General features: G+C 37.3%; 1 protein-coding gene across 12 annotated transcripts in view; it reads right to left on the reverse strand.

Annotated features, from left to right (window-relative positions):
• The window catches only part of ANKRD28 (ankyrin repeat domain 28), a 172,074-nt gene that overhangs the window by 49,153 nt on the left and 95,083 nt on the right, over window positions 1–27,838 (reverse strand). For 6 of the 12 annotated variants that reach the window (XM_057737941.1, XM_057737946.1, XM_057737948.1 and 3 more), the window contains 4 exons: window positions 23,680–23,758; window positions 9,468–9,538; window positions 3,209–3,409; window positions 1,684–1,771 (listed from right to left, as the gene is read on the reverse strand). In XM_057737941.1, the coding sequence (XP_057593924.1) occupies window positions 1,684–1,771; window positions 3,209–3,409; window positions 9,468–9,538; window positions 23,680–23,758 (439 nt within the window). Of the gene's footprint in view, window positions 1–1,683; window positions 1,772–3,208; window positions 3,410–9,467; window positions 9,539–16,217; window positions 16,251–23,679; window positions 23,759–27,838 lie in introns of those variants that run through there. The other 6 variants (XM_057737943.1, XM_057737940.1, XM_057737939.1 and 3 more) reach the window with 2 other exon arrangements.

Genomic DNA, 27,838 nt, shown 5'->3' on the forward strand with positions numbered 1-27,838 from the left:
TTATGAAAACAGCTGTTTAGCCAAGCCTAATTCTTAGAGATAAAAGGCCTGATACCCTCTGCTTAATGTGTGCATCTTTTAACTCAAGGTATATAGTTTAAAATCACAGAGTAGCTTTTCCTAAACTGTCCTGAAGAATAAGCTACTCCAGAATATTCAGAAAAATCCCCTAGACTTAAAATACAGAAAATCTACAGGCTATGAGGAGGACACTTTAGCACACCACAGGAGACTTGCTTCTGGATGTTTTACCTTCAGTTAATAGAAGATAATTGCCCATGACATAACTAGAGGCAAAAACCTCTGGTACGAGAGAAACACCAAGTTATTTCCATGATGGGCAAAGGATTTTCCTGGACCTTGGGGTTATTGACAATTGGTTTGAGTTCACCTGGTTTCTTACATTCTTCTATTTTACAATTTTACATAGCTTTTAAAATTAATAATTTTCCATCAACCTTCAAATTTTAAGTGAGAGGTAGGAAAAGATGAAAGCAAAAGCAGGGAGTAATGAAGATAAGCTATATGCCTGTGAAAAGCGGGGCTAGACTGTCTTTGTAGTCAGCGTGACAGGTACATGGGATTGAGACCAGCACCACATAGCAGCTCTGTTAGTCCATGTGATTTTTCCGAAGTCAGAGGAGAATAGCAGAAGCAGGATGGACTTTTGTGAGGAAGAGAAAAAGCCCTGAGCTCCATGGCTGCAAAAAGAGGAATTCTTTAGCTCTGTTTTAAGACACCTCCATCTATGGCTTCCTCCCAGAGGTACAGCCCGGCCATACAGGACTCGCAAGGTTTGCAGCAGGCTGACATCCACTTCGACCTGCATGGTCTTACCACCCACAAGCGAGCATCTCTGCTCTGTTTCTTCTGTGCATTTTAAAGTATCCTGAGGAAGCCTAACCCTTCTCCTCCTTGGCTGTCCCAGTTACCTCAAGAACCCATTAATGCTTTCCTTAGTGCTCTGCTCATGAAGTTGCACAGGTTTTCAGTGGTCTACCCCAGGACCTTTTCCCCATGAGCTCTGTTAGTTTCAGATTGCAATTTTGTGGATCCTAAGACTTCGAGAATTCTTTTTTCTTTTTCTTTTTTTGGCCATGCTGCACAGCTTGTGGTATCTTAGTTCCCCAACCAGGGATGGAATCCGCACCCTCAGCAGCGAAAGGGTGGAGTCCTAACCACTGAACTGCCAGGGAATTCCCTCAAGAATGTTAAAAGCAAAAAAGCCAACATCTAAACCTCAGTTTCTTACTGTGAAATTACTGTGGTAGAAATTAAACGTGACATGCCTATCTAAACCAGTGCTTGGGCCCAAAATAATAGGCTTAATACATTTTCATAACTTCTAGCTTAATATTCGCATACAAACAAGGATGGGTAAGAGAATGAGCTTTTAGTAAACACCAACCTAAACTTTGTATCCTAGGCTTGTGTCTAGGACATCTCTCCCTTTAAAGGTAAACAGAATTAATTTTAAATGGCTTTCAGGAGAACTGGACCCAATGTACTCCTGTCCTGGCAAACCTCCCCCACTGCCAGGCTGGTCCCACTTGGGCAGCAAACTCAGATATGGTGCAACTTCTCCCGATCCTAAAAAGACACGTTATACCAAATGCAAGAACGAAAATGTCCAACTTTTCCTTAATATTTAATGTCAAAAAATAAATAAAAGAAAATACATACCCATATACGCTGCCCAGTGGATAGCACGTCTATCTTTCTTGTCAAAAGCATTAATATTGGCACCTCTAGACAAGAGAAGTTTGACCATCTGGAATAAAAATAAACAGTTGCATCAAAACTCTGAGGGAGAACTGTTCATGAATATCCATTGTGAAGACTTCACTTCAAGCTCTCTGGCACCAAATTTCTGCATTTGTAGAAAGGCAAGGCTACATACTGAGGATGCTTTAACATCACTTAATAAACAACAGGGCAATATACAAAAAAAGGTTTCACTGTGGTTGTCATTGATGTCAGGCATCAGTATCTTTTTAAAGATGCCACTTTGTGTCCTGGTATTTTAATGAACAATAAGCACAAATCCGGAAAATCAAAAGGGGAGTATTTAACAACAGGTTTTATTCCTTTTTACAGACCAAAGTGTTATTAAAATTCAAAGTGTATTCTAATCCCAGAAATGTCTTAAATTTAATTCCAACACAAATGTAGTGTCCATAATATGATTAGACCTGAAGGTCACTACACAGTCTACTTACCTTACAATGTACCAAGAAGAGTCATTTCCATTATGTCTAAGCATATTTACAATAGTTTCCCCACTAGAGAGGGCACTCCACATATCAAAAAGGGACTCATCTAGTGGCCTAAACTGCAGTGGAGACAAGAATTCCTTACGTTGCAAAAGCCAAGAACAGTGAAAACAGCACTGCAGCAACTACCTCTCAGCCATGGAATCTGGGGAATGTCACTTTACCTCTTTTTTAGAAAAATCATAGTTAATTTACGGTATACAGCAAAGTGATTCAGCTTTTTAAATATATATATATATTTTTTTCAGATTCTTTTCCACTATAGGTTATTATAAGATATTGAATCTAGTTCTCTCTGCTATACAGTAGGACCACCATTTTTACCTCTTTGAGTTTCTATGTCTGCAACAAAAATGAAGGACTGGACAAACTGGCCTCAAAGGTTCTTCTAACTCTGAGTCTCATTCTTTCCTAAGTCTTCCATGGACATATATAAGCCCTACTCTTTACTATGATGCGCCTAACAATGACCAATGCTCCTTGTATAAGATAACCAAATACTAATTTTCTTAAATTTTTTTCTTCTGATGGCCTGTCATCAAGGAATTCTTGACTAAACATTCAAAATAAACTTATATATATATGAAAAGGTTTTCTACATCCCACCTTCCTTTGCTACCACATCTCTGGGAGAACTGCTCTGACTTCCTAGACATTTTTTCCTGCAATGACAGGACATACTTTTCACATTGTGTTACAGTGGGCAGTGCTGTCCTTTGTCTTCCCAGGCTGACCATGAAATTCAAGTGCAGGGGCTGTATGTGATAAATAAATTTCTAAATTTGAGAAAGTTATATCATGAATTATCATGAAAAGGAGTCTGAGAGTTTGAAAAAGGTAAAATGAGATAAAAATGAGCAAGATAGGCAAGTTCATTAATATTGGGGAGTGGTACGCAGGGAGAGAGAATCACCGTCTAACTGAATGCCACCTACCTCCCCATGTCCACTGAAAGCTGCATGATGCAGTGCAGTTCTCCCCGCTCGATCGGACACGTTTACACTACTCAGCAGAGGAACCAAAGCTTCGGCGCACTTTACAGCTTTATTAGCAGCTGCTATGTGTAAGGGGGTTTGCCAGTTTTTGTCTCGAGCATTAACATCTGCAGAATGCTTCAAAAGTACCTGAACTGCTTCCTAAAACATATGAAGATATATTATACAAGACAAATGAGTTAACAGCTTTAGAAATTGTACATGCACGAAGGAAATAAAATTTCTTGACGAAATAAAAATAGTTCTGGTAGAACCTGCTATAAACAAGTCAGAAAACAAAATACCTTGAACTAAAGGCAGTACTCAGAGCCATGCAGGATACATCAAGATAAAACATTCCCTTTCTCCATCCTCTAATTAAAGGCATAGCAATCAATCTCTATCAAAATGTACAAGAAAAAACACTGACAAACATTCTTCAAAAACATTCACTACTTCTCTTGCTTTTCTAGATGGTGAGATACAATTAATTTATACTTTCAAAACTTTAAAAAGTAGAGTTATCACTTTGCCATTAAACATATAAAAATTTAAAACATACTATTTCCCAAAGTATTACACATGCTATATTTTATAAAATGAAAAATCACTAGGATCTATTCATTAGAGAAAGTTGGGAGTGAGAGTGAGAGTGAGAGTGAGAGAGAGAGAGAGAGAGAGAGAGAGAGAGAAGAGAGAGGACAGAGGGAGGGAGGGAGGGAAGGAGGAAGGAAGTCTTTGTTGTGATGCTACCGAGTGGGAAAGCTGGTGTTAGCAAGGCAAGTTAAGACTTTACTATTCAAAGGGATTGGTCTCCCAGAAGTATAAGGAAAACATCACAACACATTCATAAAATGGACTCACGGTAAAATCGAAAGGAATCCAGTATGCCATCAATATTAAGCAATATAAGCAGAATTAAACATAGCAAAAATTTTCTCCTTACAGTGATAATCCTATTTTTGGCAGATGAACGACAAACTACGTATGAAATTAAAAGGAGCAAAACTGAATCACCTCAGTTCTGTCATTTACAAGGTATAACTATTCAAGTCTAGTAAAACCGACCCTTGGTTTTCTCATCAGTGAAGAGGGGAAACAGCAACTGTCTATTGCTCATCTCAAGTCTGCTATGAAGCATAAAACCTAATGTACAAGAAGAGTGTTCAAAAGATTAAAATAACTATACGCAAAGTAGCAAGGAAGACTAAACAAAATACTATTATTCATGATTAGCACACAGACTCTGAAAGAAAAAGTAACTGGAACTGTCTGAAATGTGGGAAACAACACAAGGCTGGCAAAAGACTGCAGAGAACGCCCATCAACCTATTGAACTGCTAAGCAGCTAATCAAAGACATATGAAGGCCTGCCTTGTGACCCCACAATTCTACTCCAGCTATTTACCCAAGAGAAATTTAAAAAAGATTCATGTAAGAATGTCATAGCATCTTTTATTTATTCAGAAAAGCCGATAACAAGAAATGTAAATGTCCACCTATAGGAAAATAGATAAAATGTTGTACATGCATATCGGGAAACACTACTTGGCAATAAAAAGAAATGAACCACTAATGTACACAACAATAGGGATGAATCTCAAAAGAAGTCAAGACGTAAGAGTACACATTGTGTGATTCCATTTTCATAAAATTCTAGAACAGGCAAAATTACTCTATGGTAAGAGAAATCAGAACAAGTGGTTGCCTCTGGGGACAGGAGAGAATGACTGAAAAGGGACATGAGGGAACTTGCTGGAGTGATGGGATCTTCTAAATCTAGGCTGGGAAAAAGGTTACATGGGTGTATACATTTGCCAAAACTCAAGGCTATACACTTACAGTCTGCACATTTTACTGTAAATTATACTTCAATTAAAAAAAAGGAATATAGGGGAAAAGATACACAGAGATATGTACTCAGAATCACGGAGAACAAGGTACAAACACTGTCAGGATTCTCAATCCTTATCCTCCAGAAGGGTATATTGTGACTTAGGGAGTAACACTAACACTATCCTGGAAAACAGATATACTAGAAAATAATTAAAAGTACAGTGAAGAATTTATAATTGGATAAACTGGGCAGATGCCAGGCTTGCCTTAATTATTTCCAAGTGGACTTCACAATGCATACCTTTAAGTTTCCGAAAAGCGTGTGGAATATTTATGTTCCATCAGCAAGAATAGAAAAATCAAAACTATACTTTTGTTTCACAGAAAAACAAGAATAAATTCAATTTATGGTTGAGGGAGGGTAAGAGAGCACCTAAAGAAGTCTGTAAACACGACTAAGACTCTAAATCAGGAAAGATCAAAGTTTGAGCCCTGGATCCACTGCTGGGGACTTAGCTGTACACCCCAACAATTTATACGCCGAAGCCCTAACATGCAGCTCCCCCAACCCCAACCAAAGTGGTAAAGTTAAATGAGATGGATAATAAGGGATGGACCCTAACCTGATCAGACTGATGGCCTTCTAAGACAAGGAAAACAGAGAGACTCCTCCCTCCCGTGCCAAACGTGAGGACACAGTGAGAGGGAAGCCGTCTGCAAGCCAGGAAGAGAGTCCTCATCAGAAACTGACCCTGCTGGACCTGCATCTGGGACTTCTAGCTTCCAGACTATGAGAAAATACATTTCTATTGTTTAAGGCACCCAGTCTACAGTATTTTGTTACGGCAGCTGAGCTAATATATCCACCACTTACTCAGAATAATATATGTCAGTGCTATATCACAATAGTAGTGATCTTTGAAAATTTAAGAGAAAACTAAAGAACTCTCTAAAGACAGGAGATATCAAAAACAAAAAAGGAAAAATTTTTTGAGAACGGTAAATTTCTGGAAATTACAAACCAATGAGCCTGATGTCATACCCTAGTAAAATTCTAAATTTTACTATCAATACATTACAAGCATTTAGAAAAAAAATGTAGGGATAACCAAGGATATACATAGTTTTACTAATGACAAAGTTATCATAGTAACCTTGATCCCAATTCTTCCATTATTAGAGGGTATGTACGTGCAAGAAATGCTGCAGGTATGCCTTGACTTCAAACAAATAAACAAAGTAATACCCTGTGACATCGATTTAAATAAGATTAAGAAATATGGGGATGGGGTTATAACAAAAGGTTAAATAATTATACCCAAAAAGTATTTATTCATAGTTTGGGGTCAAGTAGAGGGAAAAGAAGCGCTAACACATTTGCAAATAAACCAATGTATGGATGAACCGCAAGTATCTCACATGATAATATATTTTAAATTCAGTTATCTTAATAGAACTAAAACATTAATTCCCAGAGTTAGGTTAAAAAAAAAATGCATATGCTTCAGAGGATCCAGTGTGATGTGGCTTCTTTAAAAAATAAATAAAAAAAATAAAAAATAAACACACACACACACACAAAGCCCTAATACTCAGAAAATGATTTATTCAGAAAAATACTCAGCATTTACAGAGAGCTGGATTATATGCTACACTTGAAGTATGACAGTCACAAACCAGTGGTGGAGAAAAGAAAGATGAGGCAGCCAGGCACCATGACCAGGTGCATGGAAACCACGTCATGGAAAGAGAGATGGGGAACTTGGGACAGTTAACCCGAAGCAGTCTTTCAACTCAAGTTCAGTGAGGGAATAAAGCCTTAAGACATCCGCTGTCTGTGAGGAGTTAACTTCCCTACTATGCATATTCCGTGATGCTAGCCATCTCTGTCCTTGGGAGATGTGAGAAAATAGTCACTCCAATCATCATCTTTTTTTTTTTTAAACATTTATTTATTTATTTATTTATTTATTTATTTATTTAATTTTTGTCTGTGTTGGGTCTTAGCTGCTGTGCACGGGCTTTCTCTAGCTGTGGTGAGTGGGGGCTACTCTTTGTTGCGGTGCACAGGCTTCTCATTGCGGTGGCTTCTCTTGTTACGGAGTATGGGCGCTAGGTGCACAGGCTTCAACAGTTGTAGCACGTGGGCTAAGTAGCTCCGTGGCACGTGGGATCTTCCCAGCCCAGCGCTCGAACCTATGTCCCCTGCATTGGCAGGCGAATTCTTAACCGCTGCGCCACCAGGGAAGCCCTCCTATCATCTTCTGTAGAGCTTACTTCTCTCATGGAATCTCAAAAACATAAACCAATAGCTACCTAAAATTTTGCCTTTTTATATAACCCTCTGTAATTATGGTTTCTATTAAATGAAGCATGTAACTACAGCTCTCTTCTGCTCTTAGGATATAATAGGAATAATTAAAAGAACACCAGTGAAGCTGATAATCTTGACCAGGTTTCCTGTAAGTTTTCCTAGTTATGACATTTTCTTTTGAAAAGAAAATAATCCTCAGGACTCTGGGTTTATGGAAGTTATATTTTTATGGAATGGTCACATTTGACAGCTGTTTCCCACAATTCTGTAGAAGAGTAGTAATACTACATAGCCTAGTAATTTTTAGGACAAAAAGCCTAAATTCAATTTTAGGTTGAAAATCTTAAACTTATTAGGAACCATTGCTTTCTAATCTACAGCTTGCCCTTAAGTTCCAGCTCTGCACATATTTTTAAAAAATTAGCACTTAGGTCTCTGGGTAGAACCTGCAATCTGCCTTTAACATTAACTCTTTTCTTTAAGAATTTTTGGCCTCTTTTACAATCTCTACAACTATACAAAGTGTCCTTTCTGATGATTTAATTAGGCAAAACTCCACTAAATTTAATAGCCATGCTCCCAAGAGTCATACCAAAACACAGGTAAGTGTGACTAACTTATTAATAGGTTGCAATGATGATAATGTTTATCTTCCTTAACTGCCTGTATTTAAAGAAGCTTCTTTACAAGAGGGCTAACCAAAAACTTAATAACATGACCATGAATTTCAGAGTTCAAAGTATTTTGGTTAATAGGTCTTAGTCTTCAGAATTCCCAGATTTGCCCAAGATCACACAGCTAGAAAGTGGCAGGTGATATCTGACGCCAGCTTCTCCCAATCCAAGTCCCACGGCTCATCAGCTGTAGCCACCAACGACCACCGTCCCCTTCCTCCTCCTCCCAACCCAGAGGTTTACGGCCAATAGACTGCCTCTGTCACACCACAGCATTTACAGTGCTTTCCAGCCACTTTCTCCTCCATTCTTCTTCACTTGCTCAACTCTTTGTTTTGTGTTCAAAGTAGAGTTCACAATGAGGAATGCGAAGACGAATGGACAGACAGGAGCGCCCCCAGCTTCTCCTGAGAAAACAGCCTCCCGAGACACTAGTGTTCCCTTTCTCTCTCCAGAACCATCTGGTCACATAACTGGGAGAAGGAGCACACATAGCCTCTCTTGTCTCTCATAATTTGAATAACTGAAGAAAACATTAACTTATACAGTCACACCCTTTTATTTTTAAAATGTTTTCAATAAACATCAACTATCATAAGATAGGTAAAAGGGGTGCTTTGGGCACAATGCATTTGTAAAAAGCACCCAATCCATTTTAGAAAGGCAGTAAAATGACAGAAAAAAAAAAAAGGGTCCAGGTATTTGTGTCATCTCTGCTACTCAACAGCTGAGTGGTTTCTGGCAAATTATTAACTACACAGTTACTTCAAATTATCTATCCTACAAGTATGTTATGAGGACTAGAAGATATGACAAATATGAAAATGAATGTTCTCCAAAAGTGTCTGTTATCTTGAAGATCAAACAATACACAGGATTATAAATAAGAAGGAAGTGTTCTTCCTCATAAGACACCTGACATACTTTAAGGTTATATTTAGAAATGGCAACATGGGAGATCAAGTAATGTTTCGGAAACTAATTTCAGTGTTTACCTAAACAGCATTTCATTTAGTCACTGCACACTGCTGAGATTATTTCTTGATCGCAACCAGCAGAACCTCTGCAACATGTCTGTTAGGCTATTGTGAATCAGTCAGCAGAGAAAAGCCTTGAGGAGGAATTTATAAGAGAGAAAAACAACCGCTCTCTTGTAGGAAGAACAGAAGGAGGGTTTTCTATTCTCTGCCACTTCAGATTCTCCAAGAGGCCTTAAGTCACAAAAGTAAAATGGAACAATTAACTTGGTTTGTACAAATTTCAAAGTGAAGTGACCAGTCTAGGTATTTTCAGTTGCTTTTTCCTTTTTTGAAAATACAGAATTTGAATATGGACTCACATGCAGGCCTACTTAATGATTTTATATACAAAATATTTACTAAGAGAAATTTCATACCTCACTACAAGATGCAACTGCTCTGTGTAAAGGCGTCAACCATTTGCTGTCTTTGGCATTAACTCTAGCTCCTGCAACAAGAAGAAAAAAATAAATGAAATATTTTGCACAAGATATTTTAAATAAATGTCCCGAAATATCAGTTACTTTTAGTCCAAATTGGATAAATAACAACTGAAAATGTAGTACTTCATTTTTATACTTTCTACTAATAAATTACCCTTAAATTACAAAACAATTACATTTTTAATTGCTGTAATTATCCAGTAAAGTATTAGCTCCTTTTATTAAAAATCAGAGAAACATCATTTTATATATAGGCTAGAAAAGCCACCTTTATACAGAGCATATCCAAAGTGATAATCAGGCCCCACTGTAGAATGTGTGTTAAAAACCTCAAATACTTAAGTAAATGAATACAAATACTCAGATATAAAACACAGACCATTACAGAGTCTTCATTATATTTCCTAACTAACGAATGTATCATGTTATAATGCAACATATTAATATCAAAATAGTTCTCCAGTGTGATTAAAATGCTTTAGCATTATGAAGTTATTTTATAAATGGCTACAATGGCTATAAACTTAGGGGAAAAAACTGAGAAAGAAAGAAATGAACCAACCCACATGTCTTTCCAGGTTATAAAACAAATCAGTTATGTATTTTATGTATTTTTTGTTTAAAATTCAGTAAGTCAATGGACACATTTTCCTTAATAGAATGGAAATACCATTTGGTAAGACAATAAGTGTATTATGTAATTTGAGGGGGAAAAATCTATTGCCTATGTAAAATCCACCGATTTGGTGCTTAAATCCCCATCAAATAGAAGCAGCACATTGTGGGATCACTCTACGTAGAGAGAAACAACCCTGGCCCTCAGGACTGTGGAGAAACTGGTCCTGCACTATGAGCAATCCTAGACTTACATCTAGAAACATAACTAGCTAGTGAGAAGAGGCTTTAGGTACCTGGTCCAACCTCCATACTTTCTAGGTGATGAAATGCTGATACAAACAAGCAAGCAACTCAACGCCAGAGTCAACTGCAGCAGAACCAAGGACAGAACTCAGATGTCCTAATGTTTACATTCTCTGTTTTGACTGTGGAGTTCTAGGTAATAATAGAGTACAGCGACTCCAAGTTACAGCCCAAATAACCTCTAGCTATAGGTCCCTAATTGTGTGATCTCTCTGAACCTACATTTCTTCACCTATAAAACAGATCTCCTAATACCTTGTTACTAAGATTAACAGAGGCGTTCCCTGGTGGTCCAGTGGTTAGGAGACACTGAGCTTCCAATGCAGGGGGCATGGGTTCGATCCCTGGATGGGGAACTAAGATCCCACATGCCGTGTGGCCAAAAATAAAAAAACAAGATTAACATGCAACCAGCATACCTAGTACACGTAGCACACATACATGAAAGGTAGATTTTATAAGTCTGAACATGAGAGAAAATGAATGAAAGGCAGGTGTAGGAAATCATCCACAAATGCAGCAGTTGAAGCTGAACTCTGTGTGGGCAGCACCAGTGAAAACACTGAAAGAACCATGGACCAGCAGGAGAGCTTTCAAGATTGCTTAAGGCAGTGGGAGAAGGAAAGGCAGTCGGCAAAAGAATCAGTGAGAGACCATGGTATATTCATGTAATAAACATCTAAACAACTACCATCCAAGCTCTGTGGAGACCAAAATGGTGAAAAGAGACTTTTCTGACCACAATAAAGTCAGCGTTTGCTTTAGGTAAGAGAACAAACACTTGAAATGTTCACGGGTCAGGAGGTTGGAGCCCTAGCGACAGTGAAGGGGCTCCTTCCTTCTCCCCATTTATCACTTGGAACTTCAATGGTTCTCTATAATGCCTGAACCTCTTTCTGCGGTTTTGTATTTATGTGCACAGTAGAAGGGCAGCCCCTGGCAGTAAGGCCTGAAGGGTAGTGACACAGACACTCAGAAGACACACGTACCCTGGAAAGAGAGAGGCAGAGAAGAATGAGGCCTGACAATGGGCCACCAACAAGTGGCAAGGGTCAGGAGTCTGACTCAAGGCATTAACTGACAAGGACATAGAATGTGGCTGTCACAAAAAATGAGAGTGATCTCTGTGTGCTGATAAAGACCGGAGAAATAAAAATTAAAAAAGCAGTAAGAACTGTATGAATAATATTCTTTACTTTCATACAGAAAAAGGAAGAGTTAAGTATATTTACATTTGCATAAGGAAACCCTGGAAGAAAGCTAAGACATTAAGAACAGTGGTTGCCTATGTTGTTTGTACTGGTGGTGGGGGGCCAAGAGAACTGGGTGATGTGATGGGAACTAAGATAGAAAGGCAACTGCACTGTAAGTTGTATACCATTAAAGGTGTGTATATTTTAATTTGGAAATGAAACTGAAATACTACATATTCAAAAGGTGAAATGTACTGAAGAGGAAGTGAAAAGAGTGGTCATAAAAAAACACTCCAAGAATTTGGCTTCAAGTGCAAAGAAAAAAACTGGAAAGTCGGAAGAGGGTAAAGACAGTTTGTCTTTCTTTTGGAAATGGGTATCAGATATACAACTGAAGGAAGAAAATATCATTTTTACGGTGCATCTGGCAGCCCAAGGTAAAAAAAAACCCTGCTGGCTTCATTCTTCCATTTTAAGTCACAATAATTAATTAGATCATCATTCTCTTTACTTTTAATAACATCAAAGTCAATTTCATCAAAAACATGAGTGACTATAACAAATTACCCACTAGCGGCTTAATGAGGACACATCATGCTCCCACTCGCAACTAAGAGATAACTTGATAAAAAAATTTGGCTTTTTTAAAGATTCTAAAGATACTTAACTGCAGGAAGATCAGCACAATGAGATTCTAGAAATCTGATCATATCCTTTCTCAGAAGACACTCATTGTGTTAACTCATCTTTCTTCTAGTAACACTAATCCAATATTTTAGAAATTAAAGGCCAAGTATGTGAGAAATGGCTGGGCTATCTCTATGGGCAGAATACAACAAACACCTCCCCTGCCCACATGGGTGAATTAACATGTGCTTCATATATTAAGAGACTAACATGGCATAGCAGTGTCCATTACAAGAGCAGCAGCTGACTGCACAATGAAAAATGGCTTAAGAACAATAAACATGGCAGCATACATCAGATGTCCAGGCTACCAGAGCTCATTTCATGTGAGCTCTCTGAAGGTAACCAGACTTCTGTTCCACACAGAGAGCTCCAAAATTAGCTACATATTCATATACACAAAATATAAAATAATTCCAGTAATGGAAAAGACATTTCCAGAGTAAAGTAACTAATCCAACAGCTGAAAACTAGCCACAAAGAAGGTAAAGACAGGAAAAAGAGAAGGAGAGAGGAGGGAGAGGGAGAGAGAGAAGGAGAGGGGGAGTGGTGAGGGAGACAAGGAAGGGGGGAGAGGGAGAGGAAGACAGAGAGAAGGAAGAGGGAGAGGGGAAGAGGGGGAGAAAGTGGGTAAGAGGGAGGGAGGGAGGGAGGGAGGGGAAAGAAAGAAATCCTGTCACTGAAAACACAAAACAGTCTTCCTAGAGAGAAATAAAACCAAATTAACAGCTCTGGTGGCATCAACACAGGCTCTCTACCTGGCAGAGTATAATATTTGTGATTTAAAAAGATGACCTTAAGTTACCAAGAAAAGATTAATTTCTTTACTATTTGCTAATCACTAAAACAGGAAAGAACATTAAACAGCAGTGCCATCTCAACTGCTGAAGTCAGGCTACTGGGAGACCCTCTGGTAGGAGAACCACTGCTCAGAAGCTGAAGGCTAGTCAGCAGTTTGAGGATGACATCACTGATGACCACTGCAAACTGACACCCAAAGAAAGCCTCCTGAGTGTTAGCAGCATATCTCGATATAACCAAGGTTGTTATGCCCAACTGTATAAATCAAAGACTGTCTTTACTAGACTCCCTTTCCCCACAAATCCACGTAGATGAACTGAGCTTTCCCTTAAGAGAAATAAGCAGCCAGAACCTACGCCACATCAAATGTCTGAATTTGGACTTACCTTTCGGGAGTACAAATGTGATTAGCTTTCTAACGTGTTAAAAGCAAAAAGAAAACAAGCAAGCAAAAACCAACTGCAGGGTCATCCAAACAGCTTGGCTGTATCCATTTGATACCACAGTTAGATTATACGGAAAAATCCAGATAACCTTCTTCCTTTCACCCAATCTTTTCATTTACTAATTCATACATATAAAATATATTCTGAAACAATAGTTTTTTAAAAGAAAAAATATATTTAAGGTAAGATTTCTTCCAAAATTAGAAAAATGTCTACTACATTTGGAGATACAACAGAAAGTAGTTGTAAAAAATTAAAAATCTGGTTTACTTCCATCTGTCTATCTTGGGCTCTAGCCAGCAATGCAGCTGAAGAGAGGTCTGCACACGTAAGGAGGCAGTCAGGGGTCAGTGGACAGAGCCCAGGAGCAAGACCTGTGGTCTAATAACAGCTCTGTCACCAGCCTAGACTTTCATTTTGTCAGTAATAATCCTCGTGTGTGTGTGTATGCATCTCTGTCTCTCTCTCAAAGGAGGCTAGGCCCCAGGTTAAAACAACACTGGCAGCACCTGTTTCTGCAAAGTGAGTTCTACAAAGTCAAGCATCCAAATCACAAGTGTCCCATTTGACTCTAGGTGTAATTCCTCAAGAAAACTAATTCACCTGCTTTCTTCCTAATCTGATCACTCACCAAGATCTGCCAATTGTTTGATTTCTGAACCTCAGTTATCAGTAAAATAAGGGCTGTGGTAAATGATCTCTACAGTCCATTTCCAGTGACAACATTCTATCCTGTTTTGAAATACTCAGAATAAATTATCTCATGCTTATTAAATACCTTGCCCTACTTTAACATTAAATAGATAAGATAGTATCTTTATAATCAATGCCAGGGATCTTCAAATTACAGCTTACAGGTTGCCAGCCACCAATTTTGTAAATAAAGTTTTACTGCAACATAGCTACACCTATTCACTTACGTGTTAAATATGTAGCTTTCGCACTACAACGGTACAGATGAGTAGTTGGCAGTGTGTCTGTATGACCCTTCACATAAAGTCTATCAAACTCTGATCTAGGCGAAGTACTTGAGAGTTGATACTATGAAAGTTATTTCGTATGTGTTTGTAATAATTATAGTCCCACTGATAATTTTCTAAAACTGCTGTTTGCAGAGCATAGTTTTCTTCTCTGCTCCTAAGCCACAGAGGAGACAGTCCATACCCAGCGAGCTGGGCCGAAGCCAAGTACGTTTAGCACTCTTCCCAAACAGGAATCATGCTTTCCTTTGGCTGTCTACCAAAAGCAGTGACAAAAGCTTCAGATTCAGTTTTCAGGTCAGGAGAAGAATGAGCAAAAAGCAAGTACATTTCCACTTGTCCGCCTGTGATGCTGGACGACCCCCCCCCCCCCCATCCCCCAACCCTGCAAGCTGGTGCACTGTCATTTAAGAGGGTGTCATGGACACTAGATGTTGTGGGTTGAACTGTGTCCCCATCACTAAATTCACACGTTGAAGTCCTAACCCCAGCCCCTCAGGGTCTTCACAGAGGTAATTAAGTTAAAATAAGGGGGTTTTTTGGGTGGGCCCCAATGCAATACGACTGGATCCTTATAAGTAGAAGAAATTTGGATAGACATGTACAGATGGAAGGCATAACAAGAAGGTGGTCATCTACAAGCCAAAGAGAAAGTCCCAGAACAGATCCTTCTCTTACAGCTTTCAGAAGAAACTGACTCTGCCAACACCTTGATCTTGTACTTCCAGCCTCCAGAACTGTGAAAAAATAAATTTTGTTGTTTAAGCCACTCAACTTGTGGTAATTTGTTATGGCAGCCCTACAAACTAGTACACCAGCACTGCAGTCTTTCAAGGGTCAAACACTTTAGGTTTAATTCTTACTACCAGAAACAAAGTATTCATATTTCCTTATTAAGAACTTTATTTTCTATAAAAGGCCAATCAAATGATTGACTAATGCCTTATACAACAGTTATTTAACCACTTAACACACGCTGGAAACAGCCTGAGGTACTGGTAAACCTATGTTTTAAAAATACATAGGTTTAAACATTAAATGAATAGCTCCCAAAAAATATCTATACTTAGGCAGCCAGAAAATTTAGTCCTTAAAACAGAAGTTCTTCAACAAAAGTCACTGCCTACATGAATTTTACTAAATGTTAACTAGACGGGGGTGGGTAGAGTGTAGAGGGGAGAATGAGCAGTTCAGACTGTAGCAGAGTTAAGAATATGAACTCAAGAGTCAGAGAGCCTGGGTCTGAATACTGGCTCTAGCTTTTATTAGCAGTATAACTTTCATCTGTATCTCTAAATGCTTTCATTTCCTTTACCTATAATAATACCTTCAGAGTTAAGAGGATAAAATGAGGTCATAAATGAAAAAGCTAAATTTAACATAGTACTTGAGATATAGTAAGCACTCACTGTCTCCTGTTACTTCTCTCCATTCGATAATAATTGTAAGATTAATTCTACTAGACTCTAGTGTTACTACAGATTCTACAGAAGGATTCACTTGTCTAATTACATATAACATGTTAAAAGTTATACCCCTCATCCATGAATCTTGAAGATGCATCATGTACAAATATTTGATTTCTAATGAATTTAGTTCTGGACTGCAGGTTTAAAGGGACTAAGTAGTTTCACTCTTTAAAAAACAAAAACTCACCAAAATATAAAAGAGAATCGGAGGAAATGCCATCTACAATACAAGAAGAAAACAATTACAACCACAAACCAAACTACGAAGAATTTCTACCAAATACAGTGAAATCTGCACCAAAATGAAGGACGTCAAGTGAAGCTTCTTCAGGTCCTGGGAAGGCTACCAAGTTGACTAAAAGGGCATGTTTGTGTTCATGTTCTTCTGCCCCCTTCTCTCCACTGTTTGTGTCCTACCATCCTGATCTAACACCCTTTCAGATGATCTAGAGATCATCCACAGGAGAATCTCCCTTCATAACACAGAACAACAAGGTAAGGCCATGCTACAGGAGAGACCAAGCAAGCATCTTCATTATTTTTGACAGAGATACTGGAGATGGAGGGTAAGAGCCAAACACCTTCGATCACAACCTAAGAACCTGTAATTCAAGGAGCTGCCAGGTCACCCTGACTACCTGTAGTACATCAAGAACAAAGGAAGCTAAACCACAGTGATTTCCATAATTGGCAATTACTACCAAGCACTTTACCTTCTGGAAATAATAAAAGCACATTGGCAGAGGCATGGATGGTCCTAGAGACTGTCATACAGAGTGAAGTAAGTCAGAAAGAGAAAAACAAATATCATATATTAACACATATATGTGGAATATAGAAAAGTGGTACAAATCAACTGGTTTGCAAGGCAGAAATAGAGACACAGATGTAGAGAACAAACATATAGAAACCAAGTGGGGAAAGCGGGGTGGGGGGGAGGGTTGGGGTGGGATGAACTGGGAGATTGGGATTGCCATATATACATTACTAATAAGGAAAAAATATCAAATTGTATGCTTTAAATATATGCAGTTTATTGTATGTCAATTGTATCTCAATTAAAAGTTCTTAAAGAAAAAAAATAATAAAAAAAAGTGGATTAAAAAAAAAGAATAAAGGAAGCTATGCTACTAGGACTGACAGAAAACACATTTGGTTTGAGAGCTATGTGAAGAAACAAATGTAAGTGATGCTAACTTTTTGCCCCTTCCTACTCTAAATAGATGCTCTGGAAAAAACACATTCCTCAATGATGTATAATAGCAGTCTAGTGGTTAGGACTCCATGCTTTCATTGCTGGGAGCTCGGGTTCAATCCCTGGTCGGGGAACTAAGATCCCACAAGCTGCACGGTGAGGACAGGGTTAAAAAAAAAAGAAGAATCTTAAAGGATTTGGCACAGGACTAGAGCAAAAATGTACAAAAGCAGATAGAGGAGATGGAGGGTAAGAGCCAATCGCAAACTGAGCAAAATACAGTTAAAAGGTAAATATATTTGAAAGAAATTATCCTAGGAAAGGAGAGGAAGAATTTGTGAACTACTCTTTTTACGCAACTTCAGAGAAATCAAGTTCTGAACAGAGACCTCAAAGAAGAGCTCCAAGAAAGAGGGAAGACAATGCAAAGAGATGAAAGCTGGCAGCTCAGGAAAGGGAAAAGGAAAACAAAGCAATTAAAGATAAAAGCCTAGAAACAACAAAAAGCAGAACAGACACGTCTTGCAACACAGTCAAGAATCTTAAGTCACAGCCAGAGTGAATCTTTAAAAAACTAGGTCAGCCTCTGTCCCTCCACCCAAAACTCTCCATTGGTTTTCCACATCACTTTAAGGGCCAAAGTATATCTTTACCTGGCACCCCTCCACCTTTGCTTTACCCCCTACTGCTTTTCTTTTTCACTTTCCGCCAATCATGCTACACCTCGTGGTGTTTGTTCTTGCTAATCTCTTAATTACCACTAAATATCTTGCTAATTCTTAAGGCTCGTTTCCTTATTTGCTTGTTATCTCCTCAAACCTCACTGAATCCTTTCCTGATAACCCAACAAAATAGCAACTGATCCCCACACCCAACATACAATTCCTTAATTTTCCCATAGCAATTATCACCACAAGACAAACTTGCTACTCTCCCCCCATTAAAACATAAACTGGGATTTCATTTATTTTATTCACTGGTCTACCCATAGTACCTAGAACAGTACCTGCTAGTATTTGTTGGAAGAATGAAGGGTAGGTAAAAGGAAATAAGCTAAAACTAAATGTAAACACAAAATTACAATCAGGGAAAAGCTGATAAAGACAGATGAAGGATATCCATTTTAGTAGCAAAACACATGGTAGAAAAACTTACTAATAGGAAAACACATGGAAATAAAATATCCGAAGATGCAATGGACGATATAAATGAAATACAAATCTGAATTTCAGAATTAAAAATGTATATTCACATTATGTCCTAGCAAAAAGAATCAACAGATTTAGCCTAGGAACATTAGTATGAATTTCAGGGATAAAGAATTGAATCCTACAGGCACCCAGGCAGAAGAGAATGGCCTGTGGTGGTGGAGAGTGCAATGAGGGGATGGAATGTAAGCAGTGAAGAGCTCCATCCAAGACTTTCACTCAACGCTAGAAGGCCGTGGAGTAATATCGATGACGTTAAAAGGAAAAAGCATAAATTAAGAATTTTATAACTAGCTAATCTACCGTTCAACTAAATAAAAAAAGGTAACAGTTCAAAATAAATAAGATACCAGCGAATACAATGTCCATGAGCTCTTACAGAAAATATAAAAACAAAAAACTACTTGATAATGATGTCTATTCAGTCAGGATACACGAAAGTTAAAAACCTGGGAATAGAGAAGCTATGAATAAGGATGCGTGCACGTGTGTGTGAGATAAAACGGGGAATTATGATTACAAAATAGAATGTAAAGTCATAATTCTTAACAATGGAAACATAAGAGTGAAGCAAATTAGAGAACGTTACTTCCTAATTTCTCATCACAGTAAATCAGAAAACAACCAAAACCTGAAACATGAACATCAGAGTATATGGCGCTAATGAATGATCAACTTCTTTATATTCTTCACTTTTCATTTTAGAGAAATATTTTAGGAACTATTTGTTCCTTGCCATGGATACCAAAGTAGTTTTTATAACATGAAATTACAGTAACTTACTTTATTGTGTGTTCTTATTGAAGCATACCATGACTTTTGTATAATGCAAGAGCTAAAAGGAGATTATTTCACATTGCTTAATTTTCTTAAGATTACACCAAAGTTAATCTAATTACTATTGTAACATGTCATTGGTAATTAACATGAAGGTCAAGAACAGTCTACCCTAAACTTTACAGTAACAATGTTCATTACCAACTACAAATTAGCCTAATTTTGTTGTCTACTTTCCCCTTCATGTATTTAATTCCCTTCTTTAAGAAACTGATCAGGTCAAACACCTAGTTTCAATTCTAATTTATAACCTATTAAAAATCCATTCGATATAATTATAAGGCTATTTTGAAATCGGGGTATGTAAATCAAGTGTATAACTTGGATCTCAACAACCATGGCATTCAATCCAAATTTAAGCAGAACCCGTGAAGCACCACTATGGAACCTCAAGAGTCTACATATACTGCTTGAAGACCACCATTCTGGGTGATAATTATCCCCCCCCCCCAGTTTTATTATACAATTGACATATAACATTAAATTAGTTTAACATGTAGAACAAAACGATTTGACAAATAATATAGAAATGATTACCACAATAAGTTAACATCCACATCAACATCCATCACCTCACAGTTAAAATTTTTTTCCTTGTGATGAGAACTTTTAAGCTTGCATCCTCAGAACTATCTTATAACTAGAAGTTTGTACCATCTAACCACCTTTACTCATTTCCTCCACCCCATACTACCTCTGGCATCAACCAATCTGTTGTTTCTATCAATTTGGTTTTTGTAGATTCCACATATAAGTGAAATCATACATTATTTGTCTTTGTCTGACTTATTTCATTTAGCATAATGCCCTCAAGGTCCATCCATGTTGCTGCAAATGGCAGGATTTGCTTCTTTTTTAATGACCAAATAATATTTCATTGTATGCATTTACCACATCATCTTTATTCATCCACTGACATTTAGGTTGTTTCCATGTCTTGGCTATCGTGAATAATGCTGCAATGAACATGGCTATATCTCTTTGAAATGGTAATTTTGTTTCCTTTGGATACACACACAGAAGTGGATTTGCTCCATCAGTTCTACTTTTAATTTTCTGAGGAACCTCCATACTGTTTTCCATGGTGGCACTATCAATTTATATTCCTACCAACAGGGGTTTTCCTTTTCTCCACATCCTTGCCAATACTTATTATTGCTTGTTTTGTTTGTTTGTTTTAATGATAGCCATTCTAACAAGTATGAAGTGGTATCTCATTGTGGTTTTGCTTTGCATGTCTCTGATAATTAGTGATGTTGAGCACTTTTTCGTGTGCCTTTTGGCCACATCTCTGTCTTCTTTGGAAAAATGTGTATTCAGTTCCTCTGCCTGACTTTTAACCAGATGGGTTTGTCTGCTTTTTGCTACTGAGTTCTTTATATATTTTGGATATCAATCTCTTAGTAGATATATAATTTACAAATTACTTTCTCCTATTCTGTAGGTTGGCTTTTCATTTTGTTGCTTTCCTTTGCTTTCTGGAAACTTTGTAGCTTGATGTAGTCCCATTTGTTATATCTGCTTTTGTTTCTGATGTTTTTAGTGTCAAAGCTAAAATATCATCACCAAGACTGATGTCAAGGAGCTTACCCTCTCTGTTTTCTCCTGAGTTTTACGACTTCAGATCTTATGTTCAAGTCTTTAACCCATTTTGAGTTGATTTTTGTGTATGGTATAAGATAGCTGCCCAGTTTACCCAGCACCATTTACTGAAGAGATGGTCCTTTCCCCACTGTATATTCTTGGCTCCTCTGTCACAAATTAATCGACCACAATATGCGTGAGTTTATTTGTTGGGCTCTCTTTTTGTTCCACGGAGCTCTGTTTTTATGTCAATACTATACTGTTTTGATTATTACAGCTCTGTAATATAGTTTAAAATCAGGATGCTCCAGTTTTGTTGTTCTTTCTCAAGATTGCTTTGGCTATTTGGGTCTCTGTGGTTCCATACATATTTTAGGACTGTTTTATTATTCTACTTCTGTGAAAAATGCCATTGGAATTTTGATAAGGATTGCACTGAATCTGTAGATTTCTTTGGATAGTATGGACATTTTAACAATATTAATTCTTCCAATGCACAAGCACAGAGTATCTTTCCATTTCTTTGTGCCTTCTTCAATTTCTTTCATCAATGTCTTATAGTTTTCAGGGTACAGATCTTTCACTTCCTTGGAATTTATTCCTAGGTATTTTACTCTTTGATGCAATCATAAATGGAACTATTTTATTAATTTCTCTTTCTGATAGTTTGTTATTAGTATATACAAGCACAACATATTTTTTATCTTGATTTTGGATCCTGCAACTTTACTAAATTTATCTATTATTTCTAACAGTTTTTTGATGGAGTCTTTATAGTTTTCTATATGTAATATCATGTCATCTGCAAAAAGAGACAATTTACTTCTTTCTTTCCAATTTGAACACTTTTAATTTATTTTTCTGCCTAACTGCTATGGCTAGGACTTCTAGGACTATGTTGAAAAAGTGATGAGACTGGGTATTCTCACCATGCCCCTGATTTTTAAGGAAAAGCTTTCAGCTTTTCAGCTTTGAGTATGATGTTAGCTGTGGGCTTGCCATATGTGGCCTTTATTATGTTCAGGTATATTCCCTCTATACTTACTTTGTTGAGAGTTTTTACCATGAGTAGGTGTTGAATTTTGTCAAGTGCTTTTTCTGCATCTATTGAGATGATCATATGATTTTTAGCCTCATTTTGTTAAGGAGTGTATCACATTGACTGATTTGTGGAAGCTGAACCATCCTTGCATCCCTGTAATAAATTCCACTTGATCATGGTGTATGATCCTTTTAATGTATTGTGGAATTTGGTTTGCTAATATTTTATTAAGGATTTCTGCATCTATGTTCATATGGAAAATTGGAATGTAATTTCCTTTTTTTGTAGTGTCTTTTTCTGATTTTGTTATCAGGGTAATGATGACCTCGAATGAGTTTGGAAGCATTCCTTCATCTTCAAATTTTGGAAGAGCCTGAGAAAGATAGGTATTAACTCTTCTTCAAATGTTTGGTGGAATTCACCTGTTAAGCCATCTGGTCCTGGACTTATTATTAAAGTGGAATATGCCTCAGTTAAGAGGAAGCATTATTTTTCTCTTGAACCTCCTCAGTTCTTATCTCTAGTAAATTTCAGCTGAAAACTAGTGAGCTAGTATCCACAGAGGAACAGACATCTTCAAGGAAGTATGTCAGTGATAAAGTCATTCATAAAGAAACTAATATAAGAATATTAGCTTGGTCCATATGTAACTATAATTCTATAAGATCATGCAATTTGTTATAAAAACCACATTTTTAAAATTTTATTGATTTTTAATGGCAAAATTCTATTCAGGCTACTATTTCTCTCAGTGCATATATCTGTGCAATCTGGCAACACAAGCACAATTCAAACACAGGTATCCTTTCTCAATAAATATCATTTACAATAATCTGGGTACAACAAAAATATTTCTAAGCTCTCTTTGATTGCCTGTTTTAGGACTGCAAGAAGTCTGACCACCATTCTATAGGAGACAGTTTTACCATTACATCAAATTGTAAAGTCTTGAACACTTAAGATTATCACATCACTTCTTATCCCCTGCAATGCTGTACTAGCTCCAAGCTACCATCACCTCTTCCTTGGAGAACTGTTATCATCTCCTAGTAACTCTGTGGTCAATGTGGCCTTGTATGACTACTCTGTATAATACCCAATCTATATAATGCTCATCCAATTCCATTACAGCTGTCCCTCAGCATCCACAGGGGATTGGTTCCAAGACCCCCTGTGGATATCAAAATCCACAGGTACTCAAAGCTCTTATATAAAATGGCACTGTATTTGCATATAACCTATGCATATTCTTCTGTATACTTTGTCTCTAGATTACTTATAATACCTAATACAATGTAAATGCTATATAAATAGCTGTAAATACACTGTAATGTTGGGTAAATAGCTGCCAGTGCATGGTAAATTCAAATTCTGCCTTCTGGAACATTCTGGAATTTTTTCCAAATATTTTTTATCTGTGATTGGTTGAATCCATGGATACAGAACCCATGAATACAGAGGGCCGACTGTATTCTGATCTACTTTTCCATTTTTCTATAGCAATTGCCTCCACATTGCAAAATTTACATATTGTAAAATTTACCTATATTTTGTAGCCTGTTTTTCTTTAGAGTATATGCCCCGCAAGGGCAGTGACTTGTTTTCCAAATGTACTCTAAGCACCAGAACAGTAACTGGGACATGATATGAGATCATTACTTCTAGAGTGAACAAATAAGTTTCAGGTTGTTCAACAAATATGAAGAAATAGTCAATAAGGTTTAATAAACATTAAATATGACAAAAACATGCATGATGTGCTCTTACACAGAGCTTACCATACCAGATAAAATAAGCAATTCAATGATTTCTGCATCTCCAAGATAGGCAGCAGCATGCAGTGGAGTTCTCTTTTCATTGTCCTGTGATAAGAAGGAAAGGTAGAACATAAATTTTAAAATAAAATTAATTAATATACTTTAAATGAAGAAAAGTCATTATTAACTACAGCTTACTACCTCCACAATTCTAGTCTAATCTGCAAGTCCCATTAACAGCGTATTTCTCTGCATGGAGAAAAAAAGCCTAAAAAATTGTGGCCTTAAAAGAATGGTATAAAATGCAACAAAGAATACAAGAAAAATCTAAGATGACAAAGAAATAACTTCTTAGACTTCATTTCAATAAAAATGCCTATGCTGCTGTATACACAGGAAAACTTCCCTCACTTCATACTACTGTATGCCCCCCCCATATATTTCCGCAACTTTACACAGTTTAGAATTGTTGATCTAACTAAATAAAACAAATCCTAACAAACCAGAAAGTTTGCTTATCAAAATGTTTCCACAGGACTATAGTGGCAAAAATAGAAAATATCTCTGGGGATCTGAAATTATCCCTTAAAATAATCTTAAGGTTTTTCTTAAAGTTCCTGCCAATTTTGTTTTTGGCTCTAAAATATATTCCTATCCTACACATAGTCTTCCAAATCTTCCTCCAGGAAGAGAAGCTACATCTAAGTGCACGGCTGTGTGTACTTCCCCCTCAAACACCAATGTCCTCCAGTTTGAGAAGCAAGATCTTAGAGTAATGTTACATTCAAGGATTCAATTCACATTACACCTCATCTAAAGTTACAACAGAGTGTTGCTGACTTGGCTGCATCAGAGAAAGCTATACATTTAGAAATGTTTGTTTCAAATTTACATCCAATTTTTTAGATACTGGCTTTTGAGTTGGATTATTAGTTGTATTTTCTATTATCCATTTTCCCCTTTGTCCATAGGAATAAAGGTTTACCTGGTCATTTACCCACCAGCAAGAGAATACACTCCTAGCATGCCTTGAAGTTTTGTTAGTGTGGACCAACGGTACTTGAGTGGAAGTAAAGGCACAACTTTCAGGTCATCTTCAACCTAAAAGACAACCATCCCAGAGCTGGGCTAAAACTCTCCCACTTCCCTCAGGCTGGAAGGCACATGTGAAACTGCCAGCTTTGACCATGCAGAGGCAGGCCAATATCCCACAAGACTGTTAAGCAAAACATACTGAATTACCTTGTGGAGCACAGCTGCCCCACCAACACAGTCAACTACTAAGAGAAATAAAATTCTTATTTAAATAGGTATTGTATTTTGGGGTCTCGTGTTAAGATAATATTATCACTTTCAAGATTTAAAAAAATGAAAAATTTCACATCTTTAATTTTCCAGTTTGGCAATCTCCCAGTTATGCTAAGATAGGCCAATGAGAATAAATCAGGAAAATACTACTAGTCAAAAGAGGGGTTAAAAATATTCACAGGCAATTCCAAAAAGGTTTAGCTGTAGCATATAAAAGTATTAAAAAGATGTGTGTAACACATAATCATAACTGGCTCTACATACATTTCTTCATATAATTTTAATATATTTGTGATACTGTTTTTGTTCTTAAAATAGTAACAGGTGCTAAAGTAAAGGGAGGTTGGTATTATTATTGTTTTTTAATAAGCGAAGAGTTCCCATCTCTCTAACCCCAATTAATTTCCACAAGACCATGTTTTTTATTCCAATATATACCCCATGAAACAAATGGTTTGCACAGAAATTACTGAACAAATAGTCATTGAAAAAGCTAACACAGAACCACTAAAATATCAGGCTTTTATTCAAAGCTGAGTCTTAACTTAGTCAATTTAATAAAAGGATCCTTGGCTTAAGGTTTTTCAGGGTTAATCACTAACACATCAAACTTCCCTAGTGTTTGAGTATGAACGGACCCACTCAAACTGAGGAACACATCTATTTCACAGTATAAACCACACAGAAACTGAGTCATTTATGTGTGAGAGATGTCTGGAATTCTATGACTCAACACCTTGAATCCTGTTAATGTATTTTATGAATCATGAACATTTTTTTTCCTTTAATTTGATTTGTAGAAAGGAAAAGCTAAGGAATAAATTGGTTAATTTTAAAAGAAAAAAATTTAACCTATCATATTTTACTTTACTACAATTAAATATTAAAAATCATGCAATAAAACACTTAAGATTTACTTTAACAAAATTTATTAGAATGAAAAAATGACTATCCCCTTATATACACTGAATTCCACTTCAAGGAATTTTTTTTTTTTAAGATAAAGGTACTGCTATGTACGTGCAAACAAAATTTAAGTATATTTACTGATCATAGTAGGAAGCAAAATGCCAAAAACAATTCAAATTAAATAAGGAAATGGTTATTTAAAATTATGAAACACAAGCAGCTCTTAACCAACCTTCATTTAATTGACTCACATGATTAATCAATATTCTCTGTTTCCTGAGTAAAACTAATGGTGACTTTGGCACACCATGTGTTCTGACTATTAGTCCTTTGCAAGCTCATTCCTACCACTGGGTATATGTTTACCAAGGGTAAAACGTGTTTTTTTACCAGAACTGCTTGTGCCAACTGCATCTGCAATCATATATGTTAATTTAAATATTAATTAAACTGATGAAAAAAAGCAGACTGTTTCTATGATCACTAGGTTGAATATTATATAAAGACTCAATAAAGGCAAGCTACCAAAAAAAGTACTGTTGAATTGGGTGTGGCCAAGACAGTTGAAATACTAAGGCAAACAGTTAACATATGGAGAGGTTTTGCCCTCAGTTTGATTCTTAGGTATCTAAATTCTTATATCACTTAAAGAAACCCAAAATGGGAATTACAGATAACGCACTGGGGGTATGGTCTATGCAAGGAAGGTAACATTGAACTCCTGTCAGTGGACTCCACACTGTCAACCAAAAAGCCTTGGCACAATTTTTGAAAAAATGGCTGGAAAATACACATTGTTACAGCAAAATGCTTAAAGATCATTTAAGATGCTTCCTTCTGACAGACTCTGATTAGCTGATCAACAACCAGTTATGAACATTTTCAGATGAGAGGTCTTTGAGTTGTACATCCAAGTAGTGAAATACTATGTAAAGGCTCTGAATCCAATTCCAAAGTGTGGAGGCTTTTCCCCACACATCCAAGCAAAGCTCCAACACGAGCTGGTTGTCCTACAACTCAACACAATTCTGACACCACCTACCAGGGGACAGCATCAGATGCCACAGGTTAAGGGTTCAGTCCTACAAGACAGGCCCCCCACCCCACCTCAGAGGTCAACAGCAAGTCCAGCCTGTTACTAGTCCTCTGACTGGCTACAAATCCAGGTTCCCCTGGCCTCCTCCTTGGGTTTGATTAACTTGCTAGAGTGGCTCACAGGACTCAGGAAAGCAGTTTACTCACTAGATTACCAGTTTATTACACAGGACATCGGAGGATATGAATCAAGAGTCAGATGAAGAGAAACGCAGGACAGGATCCCAAACAAAGGAGCTTCCGTCCTCACAGAGTTTGGGGCCTGACATGGTGGACCGTGTAAGCATTTCTGGGCCACCAACCTGGAAGCTCTCTCAACCCCCTCCTTTTAGGTTTTTATGAGGTCCCACTATATATGTCTGATTAAATTACTGACCAGTGGCAACTGAATTCAATCTCTAGCCCTTCTTCTCTCCCCAGAGATCAGAGAGTGGGACTAAAAGTTCTAACCCTCTAATCATGTGGTTGGCTCCAAAGGCAAGGGCCCCACCCTTAGGGGCTTTCCAGAAGTCATCTCCTTAACATAAAAAAGGCACCTCTGCTCTCCTCACAGGAAACGCCAAAGGTTTTTCTGTGCTAGAAACAGACTAAGACCATATATATATTTCCTATTATAAACTGTAATATCACACTATGCTTTCAATTTAAAATAACAAGCAGACCCCAATGTTCCTTATCAGGGGAACATCTCTAACGCATAGTGTTAAATGAAAAACGCAGCCTTGAAACAATTGTATGTTAAAGGTTCTACACACTCCTAGATTTGAATATGCATAAAATATCTTTGGAAGGACACTCTTTGGAAGGATACTCAAGGATACCTTGTATACTCAAGATACAGTGATTGCCTCTAAGTGGAGAACGCTGACAAAC

This window comes from Hippopotamus amphibius, chromosome 6 (genome assembly GCF_030028045.1).
Source record: "Hippopotamus amphibius kiboko isolate mHipAmp2 chromosome 6, mHipAmp2.hap2, whole genome shotgun sequence".
In the NCBI taxonomy this organism is placed as follows: Eukaryota; Metazoa; Chordata; class Mammalia; order Artiodactyla; family Hippopotamidae; genus Hippopotamus; species Hippopotamus amphibius.